Genomic DNA, 16,445 nt, shown 5'->3' on the forward strand with positions numbered 1-16,445 from the left:
TGTTTTCCGCTGATGTGGACGCCCTATGGAGCCTCAAAAGCTCCCTTTTATTAGTAGAGTTTATTCTTATACTTTCTATTTACTAATAATTTTATATTTTAAGTTTGATTTACATTTTAAGATAGATGTTTAAATACTAATGTACTTTTTCCATTTTTTTAAATTGTGTATTTCCTTTTCTTATACTTTCTATTTGCGTAATATCTATATTTTACATTTTAAGATAGATGTTTAAATCTTAATATACTTTTTCCATTGTTTTTAAGTTGTGTATTTCTTTTTCTTATATTTTTCTATTTACTTAATATCTATATTTTACATTTTAAGATAGATGTTTAATATTTAATATACTCTTTCCATTTTAAAAAAATTGTGCATTTACTTATTATTGTATATATAATTCGCATATTTATATATTTATAATATTTACTTATTATTATTTTTTATATATTGAGTATTTCTCTTTTTTATACTTTATATTTAGTTAATGTTTATATTTTATATTTTAAGATAGATGTTTAAATCTTTACGTATTTTTCTATTTTTAATGTAAAACGGCAATGTTTAATAGAAGAACTTGGACAAATGGTCAAACATATTTATGTTTAATGTAGTATTTCCATTTTTATGTTGTATGTTTTACATATATTTATTATTTTCGAAATTATATATAATGTTTTTTGTTTTTTTTTTATAAAACGGTAATGTTACATTATGGAGATAAACCGTCTTTTTTCAAGTGAAAAATAGTAATCTTACATATGTTTAATGTAGTTTTTCCATTTTTTAATGTTGTATGTTTACATATTTTTTACAATTTTCGAAAATAATTAATATTAAAATGTAAAACTATATTTTATGCCACGTGTCATCTTTCGAGAAAATTTTTTTCCGCTGATGTGGACGCCCTATGGAGCCTCAAAAGCTCCCTTTTATTAGTAGAGATTTGCGATACTTAATTTGTTTAAATCTATTTTTGGAAAATAACAACTAGTATGTTCCCCGATTTAAAGAAATTTTTATAATGTTGACAAAAAAAAAAAAAAATTTATCGTCTAATGTCAAAAAAAAAAAAAGGAAATTTTTATCGTCCAAACACAAGAAAATTTTTAGTTGATGAATGTTGTTCATAAATCGTAACTATATATGTAAAACAAGAATTATCAAAAAAATTCAGAAAATTTAATTATAAGAGTTTTCAGAAAAATTCTGAAAGCTTTTTGGAAACTTCTACAAGATTTCAAAAGGTTTATCAAGTCTCGGAATTTTCTTAGGTAATTAAAAATTATCAATATAGACTAAAACTACTATCACATATTGGATGGACCTGGTACTATGTACAAACTGATATGAGCTAACTTATATTGCATGCTCAGATGTTGAGAACAGTTCATATGATTTAAAATAGGCTCATCACTTTCTTGAATTAGCTATGACATGTGTTAATCAATCCTTCTTCTTTGGAAAGACCAAATATGTCACATGTAGTTCGTGACCGTGGGCTATAAAGTAAGGAGCGTCTCATATCTGAAAACAAGAGAACAAGAAACAGAGACGCAACAAGAGCCCTCGAAATTAACTTGAGCTTTGGTACTGATGAAAACCCCAAGGCACGTTAGTCTTCACTTGCCACGTTCATTTTTTTCGTTGCTTATTGTGTCACAACATTTTTCTTTCGAAGCTTCGTGCATGATGTTCATTCCTATCGTCCAACCTAGTTTACTGGAAATATTAACCGATTCTCATTTTCTTTATGTAATTGAAGAGAATATACTCCTAACAAATAGAAGATATCAATAAAAAGCAGATATGGAAGCAGAGCCGGTCCTTGCTAATCCAGGACCAGAAACAAATTTAAAAAAATTGGCCGCTTTTGAGGAGGCTCGAACCTTGGTTGGACTAAACAAGTCTAATGCATATTAGCACGGCCCATATGAATCATAAGAAGACCGACACAAAGCCCGTTAGTAGTCAGCAACGTAACAAGCAAGAGTTACCGTCAGTGACAACCAGAGCACAAGGATGTTGTGTGGGACGTACGGAAAAGCATACTCTACAGCTGGGGAATCGATACTCGCTACTATCTGTCGCCACGTGATTAGGTCACAGCTGTAGAGGATCCAGATCCTTCTTCTTCTCTTTATATAAATATCAAACATTGTAACAAGAGAACGTTAAGCAATAAAGTTATAAGCTTGAGATAAACCCTTTGCTCTGTTTTACTCTGTTAACCTTCATGGTATCAGAGCTCAGCAAGTAGATTTATGGAACCGAATCCAGATCCAGTTTCTGCGACGAATCTTACCATCACCCAGTGTGTTACGCTCAAGCTCAAGGATGACAACTATCTCATCTGGAAACTGCAGTTCGAGCAGTTCCTTTCTTCTCAGGCGCTTCTGGGCTACGTCAACGGAGCCATGCCACGACCTCCTCAAACCGTCACTGTGACACAAGGAGAACAGACTACCGAAGCAGCAAACCCTGAGTTTCTCCGATGGGTTCAAAAAGATCAGCTCATCATGGCTTGGATCTACGGAACCTTATCGGAGAACGCTCTTCGCACTGTCTACGGTCTCAACACTTCTCAGGAGGTCTGGCACTGTCTCGGTCAGAAGTACAACTGCGTTTCTGCTACCAGGAAGCTCGCTCTTCAGAGAAAGGTTCAAACTTTATCAAAAGGAAACCGAACCATGTCCGTCTATCTCACTGAAATCAAGACATTGTGTGACCAACTTGACTCGATTGGTGCTGCTATTCCAGAAAGCGAGAAGATTTTTGGTATGCTTAATGGTTTAGGAAAGGAATATGAGTCCATTACTGCTGTTATTGAAAACTCGATGGACTCATTTCCCGCACCATCTCTTGATGACGTCATGTCCAAGCTTATCTCCTTCGATGATAAGCTTCAGAACTATGCTGCCGCCACTGAAGTCACTCCTCATCAAGCATTCTACACTAACCGCGGTGGGTACTCTGGTCGTGGTCGTGGTCAGTCTCGAGGAGGATACAGAGGACGTGGATACTCTACACAAGGAAGGGGCTTCTACCAACAGTTTGGTCCTAGCAATGGACGTGGCACACAACAGAATACTACAGCTCCTACTTGTCAAATCTGTGGAAAGTTTGGTCATGCAGCCTACAAATGTTACAGAAGGTTTGATCAAGACTTTCAACCGAGTCATCATCCTCAAGCAAACACAGTTATGCGAACAGTGGAAGAGTCAGACTACGCTGGCAATGACTGGTATCCTGATACTGCTGCTACTCATCACATCACCAGTTCCACTCAGCATCTTCAGACTGCTCAGCCGACTCTGGTTCTGATTCAGTGATCGTTGGCAATGGTGACTTCCTTCCCATCACGCACGTCGGCTCCATTGCTATCCCATCGCTTTCAGGTACATTACCTCTTAACAATGTCTTAGTTTGCCCTCAGATAACCAAATCACTCCTGTCTGTGTCGAAGTTGACTGATGATTATCCATGTGAATTCACATTTGACTCACAAAATGTACTTGTTAAGGAAAAACAGACACAGCAGCTTCTCAGTCAAGGAAGCAAGCGTAAAGGTCTGTATCGGCTTGAGAATCCACAGTTTCTTGCGTTCTACTCATCAAGACAGCAGAGTACGAGTGATGGGACTTGGCACAAGAGATTGGGGCATCCTCACCATCAGATACTTCAGCATCTATCATCAAGCAAAGCTATTTCTATAAATAAAGTCTCTAAGACTGTGTGTGAGTCTTGTCAGTTAGGAAAAGTCTGCAAACTTCCTTTTTCCAGTTCTGTTTTTGAGTCTCTGAAACCTTTAGAGAGGATACATTGTGATGTATGGGGTCCTGCTCCTGTAACTTCAGTTCAAGGCTTCAGATATTACATCATTTTTATTGATAATCATTCAAGATTCAGCTGGCTATATCCACTTAAACTCAAGTCTGAAGTGTTTGCAACTTTCAAATCCTTTCAATGTTTAGTGGAAAACCAGTTTGAAAGAAAGATACAGATTCTACAAACTGATGGAGGAGGTGAGTTTGTCAACAACCAATTTGCCTCTCATCTCACAAACTGTGGAATCAAGCATTATCTCTCCTGTCCTCACACGCCAGAACAGAACGGATTAGCGGAAAGAAAGCATCGTCATCTTGTGGAATTAGGAATGTCGATGATGTTTGAAGCAAAAATGCCTCAGTCGCTCTGGGTTGAAGCACTGTTTACGGCTAACTTCTTGACAAACCTGCTTCCTCACACAGCTCTTGGGAAAACAAGTAGTCCTTATGAGAAGCTAAATGGATTCACACCTCACTACTCAGCCTTGCGTGTTTTTGGATGTGCTTGCTACCCCTATCTGCGCCCATACTCGCAAAATAAATTCGATCCCAAGAGTCTGTTGTGTGTTTTCTTGGGTTATACGGAAAAGCAGAAAGGATATCGCTGTCTTCATCCTCCAACAGGAAGGGTATATCTCAGTCGTCATGTCCTCTTTGATGAAACTAGATTTCCGTATGCCGACACCTATCAATCATTTCTTCCTCAAGCTACTACTCCGCTACTATCTGCTTGGTTAAAAGGTCTAAGTCCCAGCCAAGAAGAAGAAAAAGAGACAGTATCTGAAAAGGTTGATGATCAAGTTATCACTGGCAGTAGAAGACAAGCTACTCCACCTCAGGAACAAGGCAATGCAGCTGAGGTCTTTCAACTTGTCGAAGATGACTTCCCTCCACTCCCACCACCATCTCCAGTCCAAAATCCGATTCAACCTCAAGAAGACAATACTCACACTTTGGTAACTCGGGCAAAAGCTGGCGTGAGAAAGCCAAACCCCCGTTACGTCCTTCACACGGTGAAAAGTGAAGTAACAAAACCAAAGAATCTAGCAGAAGCCTTGCATCATCCAGGTTGGACTGCAGCTATGGTCGATGAATATGATACATGTCAGGAGACGAAAACTTGGAGTCTTGTTCCTCCTCCCTCGCATGCTCACGTTCTTGGCTGTGGTTGGGTTCACAAGATCAAGCTCAACGCAGATGGAACAGTAGAGAAGCTTCGCTCCAGACTAGTGGCAAGAGGTAATGAACAGGAGGAAGGTGTGGACTATCTTGAAACCTATAGTCCCGTTGTGAGGACAGCAACGATCCGAATGGTTTTACACACAGCAACTGTAAATCGATGGGACATCAAACAGTTAGATGTGAAGAATGCGTTTCTTCACGGGGATCTATCAGAGACTGTCTACATGAGACAGCCACCAGGGTTCGAAGACGCTGCTCATCCTGACCATGTGTGTCTTCTTCACAAAGCTATCTACGGACTGAAACAAGCCCCGCGTGCTTGGTTTGATAAATTCAGTGCATTCCTTCTCAACTTCGGTTTTATATGCAGTGTCAAAGATCCCTCTCTCTTCATATATCATCACGATGATACCACTATCTTCTTACTATTATACGTTGATGATATGGTGCTTACTGGAAACGACACGTCTGTTATGAGAAAGCTCCTTCAATCTCTCAGCTCAGAGTTCAGAATGAAAGATATGGGTCCTTTAAGCTACTTTCTTGGAATTCAAGTGAGGTATACTCCAACTGGTCTGTTTCTGAACCAAGAAAAGTATGCTTCTGAGCTTTTACAAACCGCAGGGATGCTTGACTGTGCTCCCATGCCCACTCCCTTACCCCTTCAGATAGACAGAGTTCCGCACCAAGACGAGCTCTTTACTGACCCCACTTACATCAGAAGTCTTGCAGGCAAGCTTCAGTATTTGACATTGACCAGGCCAGATCTTCAGTTTGCAGTCAACTTGGTATGTCAAAAGATGCATAAACCGACTTTGGCTGATTTTCATATGCTTAAACGTGTTCTACGGTACGTAAAAGGAACACTGACGATGGGACTACACTTTCATTCTGACTCAGACTCAAGTCTCAAAGCCTTCTGCGATAGTGACTGGGCTGGGTGTAGTGAAACAAGAAGATCAACTGGAGGTTTCTGCACCATACTTGGCTCTAATCTTATCTCTTGGTCTGCTACTAAACAAGACTCTGTATCTCGCTCATCAACTGAAGCAGAATACAGATGCTTATCTGACACAGCAGCTGAACTTTCTTGGATAATTGATGCTCTCAAAGAACTTGGCTTTCCTGTGACAAAGCCTGCGGAAGCCTACTGTGACAATCTATCTGCAGTTCATCTTACAGCAAATCCCGTCCTGCACAAGAAGTTTAAACACTTTGCTACTCATTATCACTACGCTCGAGAACAAGTAGCTAAAGGTACTCTGATCGTACGACATGTTCCAGCTTCCTCTCAGCTGGCTGACATCTTTACAAAGTCACTGCCTCAAGCAGCGTTCTATTCCTTGCGGTCCAAACTCGGTGTTGTGCCTTCACCCACCACGAATTTGCGAGGGGATATTAGCACGGCCCATATGAATCATAAGAAGACCGACACAAATCCCGTTAGTAGTCAGCAACGTAACAAGCAAGAGTTACCGTCAGTGACAACCAGAGCACAAGGATGTTGTGTGGGACGTACGGAAAAGCATACTCTACAGCTGGGGAATCGATACTCGCTACTATCTGTCGCCACGTGATTAGGTCACAGCTGTAGAGGATCCAGATCCTTCTTCTTCTCTTTATATAAATATCAAACATTGTAACAAGAGAACGTTAAGCAATAAAGTTATAAGCTTGAGATAAACCCTTTGCTCTGTTTTACTCTGTTAACCTTCAATGCATTCAGATTTTGCCATTAGAATAAAGGAGAATTTTGAAAAATGCGACCGAAATTATCTTTGTAATAAAATGGCCGGAAGCAGTGGCTTCCTTGGCCAAGCCCAAGGGCCGGCTCTGTATGGAAGCTAACTTATCCATGTGTCAATGTAACCTCATGTAGTCATGTTACAAAGATCAAAATTAATTGTTTGTTGTCCTGTAAGCAGAGATGGACTGTATGAACTGAATTCTTGCACTAACAGACAAGTGTACAACCAAATCCAAGACATGACATAATATTAGGAACTTACATGTTCTGCAAAAGCTTAATCAAGAACACAGACGTGTTATTACTCTTCAGACATACAGCGGCGAAGCAGATGGGCGAGGATAAGCGACAACTGTACAGCCCACAGCGGTCTGCCTAACAAAACCTGCATCAAGGTTTTTGGTAACAACACTGTCACTTCTCCTACGCACTCTTCTCTCTGTCCTATCCACGTTTCCTCCTCTAGAAGCATTTAGAGACTGAATATGCTCAAGTTGAGAAACCACTTCTTTCATATCTGGTCTAAGCTTAATCTCTGTAGTAAGACACCTCAGAGACAGAGTAGCCACTTTACATGCTTCTTCCATAGAGAACTGGTCCTGAAGACGATTATCAACTACTCTGAATATCTTTCTTTTGTTGGCAAGGTATGGTTTAGCCCACTCCACAAGGTTCCTCTCTCCAGACGGTCTGTTTCTGTCCATGGCTCGACGACCAGACAACAGCTCCAGAAGTACAACCCCGAAGCTATAGACATCACTCTTTGTTGTTAGATGACCTAAGAAAAAAGTGCAAAAGTGGTTAATTAGCTAGACAGTGGTTAGATGCTTTATAGAGCAATGAAATTTATTATTTAGACGGGCGTCTAAATCGATTTTTTTTAAGTCTAGACCGATTTTTCAAAATAAATTGTCTAGAAAAATTTATTTAGATCCAATTTTTTAAACACTCACAAGACAAAGCCAACCAGAGAAAAAAAGATTTGACCAGAAAAGAAAGAACATGAGACTTACCGGTTGCGAGGTACTCAGGAGCTGCATATCCATGTGTACCCATGACACGTGTAGAGACATGACTTTCATCTCCTATTGGACCATCCTTGGCCAACCCAAAATCAGAAAGCTTTGCGTTATACTCCTGCAAACATCCAATATACAGTCTTTTATCATAAAGCTTGAAATTTTCACAATAAAAAAAATGAGTGAAAAAAAAACTTAAAATACCGAATCAAGAAGGATGTTAGAAGTCTTGAAGTCTCTGTATATCACTCTTGTCTCGGAGCTGTGAAGAAAAGCAAGTCCCTTTGCAGCACCAAGAGCAACTTTTAAACGGAGTTTCCAAGATAACGGTTGGAAATACAAACCCCCTGCAACCCAAATATATCCATAAACGTCACAAACAAAGCCATAAGAGTCATTAAGAATAAGGAAGACATACTCCTGAAAAGATGATTCTCTAGGCTACCACGTGGCATGAACTCGTAAACAAGAAGACGGTGCTCATCCTCTAGGCAATAACCTATCAGCTTCACGAGGTGTCCATGAGAAAACTGACCTAGGTAATTCACTTCAGCCTGCAAAATCATGTAACCATCATCAAGAATAACAATAAACCAAGAAGTTAGTTTCTTTATTATTTATTGTTTAGGATTTTTATATTACCAGCCACTCCTGGTGACCTTGCCAACCATCTTGGTTAAGCTTTTTAACAGCAATAACCAAACCGGTGCCTGGTTTTGTAGCCGTGAGAGACTTCTCATCAATCCATCCTTTAAAGACACAACCGAATCCACCTTCACCAAGCACACTGTCTGGTCTGAAGTTCCTAGTTGCGGATTTGAGCTCAGCAAAGCTGAAACTCTTGAGGTTTGGTGACTGTAAGATCTCACCCTCACTTCTAGGGGTTGGTCTTACAGACACAGATGAACCCTTACTCCCAAGACTACCAGTATCTTTGAACTTCGGACTCGCTCCTAAAAAACCCACCAAAAAAAACAGAGCAAAGTCTAACACTTTCAGGTAAAAACAGAGCAAAGTCTAACACTTTCAGGTGAAAACAGAGCAAAGTCTAACACTTTCAGGTGAAAACAGAGCAAAGAGTAACACTTTCAGGTAAAAACAGAGCAAAGTCTAACACTTTCAGGTGAAAACAGAGCAAAGTCTAACACTTTCAGGTGAAAACAGAGCAAAGAGTAACACTTTCAGGTAAAAACAGAGCAAAGTCTAACACTTTCAGGTGAAAACAGAGCAAATCTGAGAACTTTTGCATCCACAGAGGGAATGTAAGCAAGTCCCCGTAGTTTAAGATGAGACAAAGGCAAGTAAATGTGTTTTACCTGGGCTCTCAGCTTTGACCTGAGCACTCAAGCAAGCCCCCATGATTGAGTTGTGATTTTGTAGAGAGAACCAAAAATGGGAACCTTTAAGCAATCTCCAGCTATATATCACACTTGAGACAATAAAAAGGTACGAACTTTTAATCAAGTAGGAGCTGGAAAGATATCATAATGTGAAAAGAAAAGATTTTGCACAATTTTTATCCACACAAAAGTGTTTTGACCAAGCATGTTCTTCATACTCACCTTTTTATTCTATTGGTTCTCAAGTCTCAACATGAGAGAGTGTGAGAAAAAGCGTTGCCGTTGGATGGTAGTGGTGGCATTAATGGTGGATCAGCCCTGCCTTTCTCCTTCTTCTTCTTTTTTATCAGTTTTCGAGCTTCTCTTTCTCTCTTTATCGTTACGTTTTATTTGTTATTTCTATATTGTTTCTTTTTGGTACTACGAAGACAGATATGATGAAGTAAGAAAAGATAGGGTGTTCGGTCGCTCTCAGCCGTTGGATCTGACGTCAACATTGTTGTTCTCGATGTAAAACTCCAGCTGGTGTGAGAGCTAGGCTCGGCTCACTAAATTGATCATGTGACTTGGAAGTCAAGCATAGACTCTGGTCGGTTAACCATGGTAGTATGATTTTTTTGAATTACCAATCGTATTTTAGATTTACAAGCAATAACTGTCATTTAGATTAAACAATACTTTTAAGTATGTGACTAATCGCACTGGTTCTAAAGATTTTCAGACAAACAGTACTATCTAGAAAGAAATTAAAAAACACACACAGATTTTCCTCGTTAACAATTACTCTTGCACACTGCTGTGTTACCCTCTGCTTGTTACTACTGATTACTCGTGCAAGCAGTGTGTGGTGTGAATGTGTGATGATGGTCTCTTAAATTTTGAATAAAAATACAAACTAAATCCATGAAGGATCCTTTGCCCAAAAAAAAAAAAAAAAAATCCATGAAGGATCTTGTTCCTGGGCTCATTATAGAATCGTATTATCTACATTACTCCAGTTCTTCTACGATATGACTGGAATTATGAAGCCAAAACCTTATATATATTTAAGAAATTAGAAGAAGAAAAAAAGTTTTGCATTCGTAAAAGCTATTTAAGAAAATATTTGTCTGTTATTCCAAATAATATTTCTAAACATGCTGAGAGAATATATCAACGTTTTGTTATTTGAAATAGTTTGCAAAATACAGACTCTCATCTCAATGATATTTGTGCAAACGAACAAAGTTAACAATTCTACTTAAATGGACATAGAACATGGCATTCTGTCATACTGAGTCCTTTAAAAAAAAGTTAAAAATATAATCGACAGTAAAAGATATTAGGCTTGTTCTTTTCACCGCCGCAGACGCAGCGCAGAATGACCAAAATTATAACTGACTTTTGCCCAAATATGCGGAGAACACCGCAGGCAGCCGTACTTTCCACCATTAAAATCAGACGCAGCTCTCGTTTAGCTGTCGCTGTTTCACCCAGCGTCACGGAAAACACCGGCGGCACTTGCAAAAAGTAATCGCAGCGGCAACTCATTTGTTCTCCACCATATATTTTCGTGATTTTGATGTGTTAATTTTGAGACGCTGACGCAGCGTCTGCGGCCGTGAAAAGAACAAGCCTATTGTTTTCTAGAACGAGTTGATGATAGTTTGGTAATCCAGGACAAAAGCGAAACTAAAGGCAGAAGGAAAGTGCCTTGGTGTGGTGTGTCCTAATATGATTGTTTAGCAATTAACCCTTTTGTCTCGTTGGATGTGACCGTGTGAACCGAATAGTTAGCCAGTTTGACTTTTACATCTTTGACGATCCTTGGATGGTGGACCCAGACAGACAAAGATCCAATGCCCACTTGATAGCATGTCTGCCACGTGGTTGCCGCGCAGATTCACTGTTTCTTTCCACGGCTCCATCCAACTTACGCGGCTTGAGCCCGTGACGAAGTAGTTAGTAGTTACAAAAGCTGTTATGTCTATCCTATAATCTTAAACAAAGTTTAGGGCCTTTGAAATTAGTTTGATCCAACGCAGGGGTAGATGCGACGCAAGTTGTTCAACGTATTGCATGAACTAAATATTCTAGTTGTTTCATCACCGCGACAATAAATCTCATTGCTTCCTTTTTGGACCTTAAACATCAAAGCGTGTGGCTAATTTTCAAAAACTTTTCAAAATATAAAGCCCATCTTCTAATCTTAAGATCTTAAAGTATAGATCAATTTTTTAGCCCATAAAACCAGCTTACTCATTGATTATCTTGCTAATATTTGGTTAAGCTTTCGAATTGGTTTACTTGTATTTGGTTCGGTTTTCAAATCCATTGTGTTGTTTTAATTTGGTGTTTTTAAATTGAACTAGTTTATTACCTTTACTAGGGAGCGGGCCCCGCACAAGCGCGGGTGGTATCCGAAGCTGTAGTATTCTCAACCGAAGTAGATTATAGTGTGAGAAAGTTTTGAATATGCTGGGACTACTTTGTTTACCATAGTTTATGGCGTGAAAGAGTTGTACGATCTTCAGTTAAACTGGTAAATTCATTTTACATTGTTAAAACTAACTAGAGTTTTTAACCGCGCTACGCGCGGATAAGATATTATATGTATTTCTTAATTCTAAAAAAATAATGTATAATATTGTATTACATTATTTAAAGAATATAAAATAAGACTACATAACATAAATATATTTTTTTAATTTTCTTTGTGAAAATCATTATGTTGTTTGATTGTTGTACTTGATTCGCATATTTGCATAGATATATGTGATAGATGAATAACTATATTTTTATTATCAGTAAATAATATATATTTATTATATAATATAAGAAAAATAAAATTATTTACTTTTTAAACAACATTGTCTCATGTTGGGGATTCGGTTATAGACATATCATATTCGAAGAAGACATTTTACAGTTATCAATCTTCTTAAAAGTTAAGAAACAAATCTGAATATCAAAACAATATCTCATACGATCTCTTTGTGGAATAACTACTCTAAAGTAATTGAATTTAGGCATCAAAAAGGAGTGGAATGGATGTGCAGATGTGTTATCTAAGTCAGTTTTACAAAGTACTATTCATAGTTCATATATCATTTATGTCCATCCTATTTTTTTTGTCCATCCTTTCTTAAACATCTTGAAATAATTGATGCTAATTAATAATAAAATTTTGGCTGGCAAAAAAAAATCAAATTTGTCTAATTATCGCTAAAATATTTTATTAATATTGTCTTAGAAGCTTTCAAGTGATATCATAGTTTAATTTTTGTTAGTTTTTTTGTTAATTTTTAGAGTTTTTTGTATTTAAGATTTTTTCCATATTAAGCTTCTATTTATTTCACTGAATTGATATATATATATATATATATATATATATATATATATTTATTTTGTTTTTAATGAAAATACACCTTTAAATAATTTAATTTAAAATAAAATTATATATTAATTTGTTGTATTCTAACAATTTGATTGATTTAATTAATTTTCTTTGGTGGATAACTTAAAAAGTTTTCATATAAATCGGGGAAAGCAATCTTATGTTGTTATATTATATTTATTTGTGTATATAGAATCTATATATAATGCTAGTGTAATAAAGAAAAAACATTATTTTTTGTAACTTCAAAAAAATACATTATTACAATTTGAAATTAATCAAAATTGAATAAAATGGTAATTAAATATTTGTAAATCTAATTGTTTTTTTATCTTGTTCAGTTGGATTCTCATGAAAAGAAATCGATAGGTTAAACAAATGTTTCAAAATTTGTTGTGTTATTGTTTTGTCTATAAATTATAAAATTTATTGAATTGATATATTTAATTATTGCACCCTTAAATAATATTTTATTAAGACATTAGAGAACTATGTTTTGAGTTGTTTTGTCAAAATTGTACAAAAATCTATGCTTTTTCATATTTGTCACGAAAATTTATATGTTAAACTTACTTTTACAAAATTCTTAACTTTGTCACGAAAACAAAAATCTATGCTTTTTCATATTTTTTAATGTTCTCACACTTTCAAAGAATATATTAGCGTAGTCACTTATTTTTTTTTTTTTACAAAACAAAGTATCGGAGTATTGAAAGTTGAATTCATATTATTGTAATTGTACATAAGAGTTTGTGATTACATACTTAGTGATTCTTGTATATGTGTTCAAGAAAGTTTCAGTGGCTTAGTGGTAACTGTCCTATATTAATGTCATAATAACCCGGGTTCGATCCTTTTCTTCGCATTGTTTTTTTTTTTTTACGAAAAAATAAATGAGATGACGTGGCAATTTCGGGCTCTCTGATTGGTTGATTTTTCTATCCTACGTGGACACCCTCTCCATGGCTTATATTTGCCTTTTAGTATAGTATATATATGTTAAACTTACTTTTACAAAATTCTTAACTTTGTCACGAAAACAAAAATCTATGCTTTTTCATATTTTTAAACAACATTGTCTCATGTTGGGGACTCGGTTATAGACATATCATATTCGAAGAAGACATTTTACAGTTATCAATCTTCTTAAAAGTTAAGAAACAAATCTGAATATCAAAACAATATCTCATACGATCTCTTTGTGGAATAACTACTCTAAAGTAATTGAATTTAGGCATAAAAAAGGAGTGGAAATGGATGTGCAGATGTGTTATCTAAGTAAGTTTTACAAAGTACTATTCATAGTTCATATATCATTTATGTCCATCCTATTTTTTTTGTCCATCCTTTCTTAAACATCTTGAAATAATTGATGCTAATTAATAATAAAATTTTGGCTGGCAAAAAAAAATCAAATTTGTCTAATTATCGCTAAAATATTTTATTAATATTGTCTAAGAAGCTTTCAAGTGATATCATAGTTTAATTTGTGTTAGGTTTTTTGTTAATTTTTAGAGTTTTTTGTATTTAAGATTTTTTCCATATTAAACTTCTATTTATTTCACTGAATTGATATATATATATATATATATATATATATATTTTGTTTTTAATGAAAATACACCTTTAAATAATTTAATTTAAAATAAAATTATATATTAATTTGTTGTATTCTAACAATTTGATTGATTTAATTAATTTGCGTTGGTGGATAACTTAAAAAGTTTTAATTTGAATCGGAGAAATCAATCTTATGTTGTTATATAATATTTATTTGTGTATATAGAATCTATATATAATGCTAGTGTAATAAAGAAAAAACATTATTTTTTGTAACTTCAAAAAAAATACATTATTACAATTTGAAATTAATCAAAATTGAATAAAATGGTAATTAAATATTTGTAAATCTAATTGTTTTTTTATCTTGTTCAGTTGGATTCTCATGAAAAGAAATCGATAGGTTAAACAAACGTTTCAAAATTTGTTGTGTTATTGTTTTGTCTATAAATTATAAAATTTATTGAATTGATATATTTAATTATTGCACCCTTAAATAATATTTTATTAAGACATTAGAGAACTATGTTTTGAGTTGTTTTGTCAAAATTGTACAAAAATCTATGCTTTTTCATATTTGTCATGAAAATTTATATGTTAAACTTACTTTTACGAAATTCTTAACTTTGTCACAAAAACAAAAATCTATGCTTTTTCATATTTTTCAATATTCTCACACTTTCAAAGAATATATTAACTTAGTCACTTATTTTTTTTTTTTTACAAAACAAAGTATCGGAGTCTTGAAAGTTGAATTCATATTATTGTAATTGTACATAAGAGTTTGTGATTACATACTTAGTGATTCTTGTATATGTGTTCAAGAAAGTTTCAGTGGCTTAGTGGTAACTGTCCTATATTAATGTCATAATAACCCGGGTTCGATCCTTTTCTTCGCATTGTTTTTTTTTTTTACGAAAAAATAAATGATATGACGTGGCAATTTCGGGCTCTCTGATTGGTTGATTTTTCTATCCTACGTGGACACCTTCTCCATGGCTTATATTTCCCTTTTAGTATAGTATATATATGTTAAACTTACTTTTACAAAATTCTTAACTTTGTCACGAAAACAAAAATCTATTATTTTTCATATTTTTAAACAACATTGTCTCATGTTGGGGACTCGGTTATAGACATATCATATTCGAAGAAGACATTTTACAGTTATTAATCTTCTTAAAAGTTAAGAAACAAATCTGAATATCAAAACAATATCTCATACGATCTCTTTGTGGAATAACTACTCTAAAGTAATTGAATTTAGGCATCAAAAAGAAGTGGAAATGGATGTGCAGATGTGTTATCTAAGTCAGTTTTACAAAGTACTATTCATAGTTCATATATCATTTATGTCCATCCTATTTTTTTTGTCCATCCTTTTTTAAACATCTTGAAATAATTGATGCTAATTAATAATAAAATTTGTCTAATTATCGCTAAAATATTTTATTAATATTGTCTAAGAAGCTTTCAAGTGATATCATAGTTTAATTTGTGTTAGTTTTTTTGTTAATTTTTAGAGTTTTTTGTATTTAAGATTTTTTCCATATTAAGCTTCTATTTATTTCACTGAATTGATATATATATATATATTGTTTTTAATGAAAATACACCTTTAAATAATTTAATTTAAAATAAAATTATATATTAATTTGTTGTATTCTAACAATTTGATTGATTTAATTAATTTGCGTTGGTGGATAACTTAAAAAGTTTTAATTTGAATCGGGGAAAGCAATCTTATGTTGTTATATTATATTTATTTGTGTATATAGAATCTATATATAATGCTAGTGTAATAAAGAAAAAACATTATTTTTTGTAACTTCAAAAAAATACATTATTACAATTTGAAATTAATCAAAATTGAATAAAATGGTAATTAAATATTTGTAAATCTAATTGTTTTTTTATCTTGTTCAGTTGGATTCTCATGAAAAGAAATCTATAGGTTAAACAAACGTTTCAAAATTTGTTGTGTTATTGTTTTGTCTATAAATTATAAAATTTATTGAATTGATATATTTAATTATTGCACCCTTAAATAATATTTTATTAAGACATTAGAGAACTATGTTTTGAGTTGTTTTGTCAAAATTGTACAAAAATCTATGCTTTTTCATATTTGTCACGAAAATTTATATGTTAAACTTACTTTTACAAAATTCTTAACTTTGTCACAAAAACAAAAATCTATGCTTTTTCATATTTTTCAATATTCTCACACTTTCAAAGAATATATTAGCTTAGTCACTTATTTTTTTTTTTTTACAAAACAAAGTATCGGAGTCTTGAAAGTTGAATTCATATTATTGTAATTGTACATAAGAGTTTGTGATTACATACTTATTAGTGATTCTTGTATATGTGTTCAAGAAAGTTTCAGTGGCT

General features: G+C 34.4%; 1 protein-coding gene and 1 long non-coding RNA gene across 2 annotated transcripts; one reads left to right on the forward strand and one right to left on the reverse strand.

Moving 5' to 3' along the window:
* Window positions 1–6,885: 6,885 nt before the first annotated feature.
* Window positions 6,886–10,084, reverse strand: LOC103843931 (probable serine/threonine-protein kinase PBL9). The gene is made up of 7 exons (XM_009120702.3): window positions 9,338–10,084; window positions 9,092–9,204; window positions 8,418–8,728; window positions 8,194–8,329; window positions 7,980–8,122; window positions 7,770–7,893; window positions 6,886–7,534 (listed from the first exon to the last, which is right to left on the reverse strand). The coding sequence occupies exons 2-7, from the start codon at window positions 9,132–9,134 to the stop codon at window positions 7,065–7,067; spliced, it is 1,227 nt and encodes a 408-aa protein (XP_009118950.2). The 5' UTR covers window positions 9,135–9,204; window positions 9,338–10,084; the 3' UTR covers window positions 6,886–7,064.
* Window positions 8,578–9,162, forward strand: LOC117129025. Its single transcript, XR_004452578.1, has 2 exons — window positions 8,578–8,774; window positions 8,992–9,162. It is a non-coding gene; the product is annotated as an uncharacterized LOC117129025 (long non-coding RNA).
* Window positions 10,085–16,445: the final 6,361 nt, after the last annotated feature.

The sequence above is a fragment of the Brassica rapa genome, chromosome A10 (genome assembly GCF_000309985.2).
Source record: "Brassica rapa cultivar Chiifu-401-42 chromosome A10, CAAS_Brap_v3.01, whole genome shotgun sequence".
NCBI classification, from domain to species: Eukaryota; Viridiplantae; Streptophyta; class Magnoliopsida; order Brassicales; family Brassicaceae; genus Brassica; species Brassica rapa.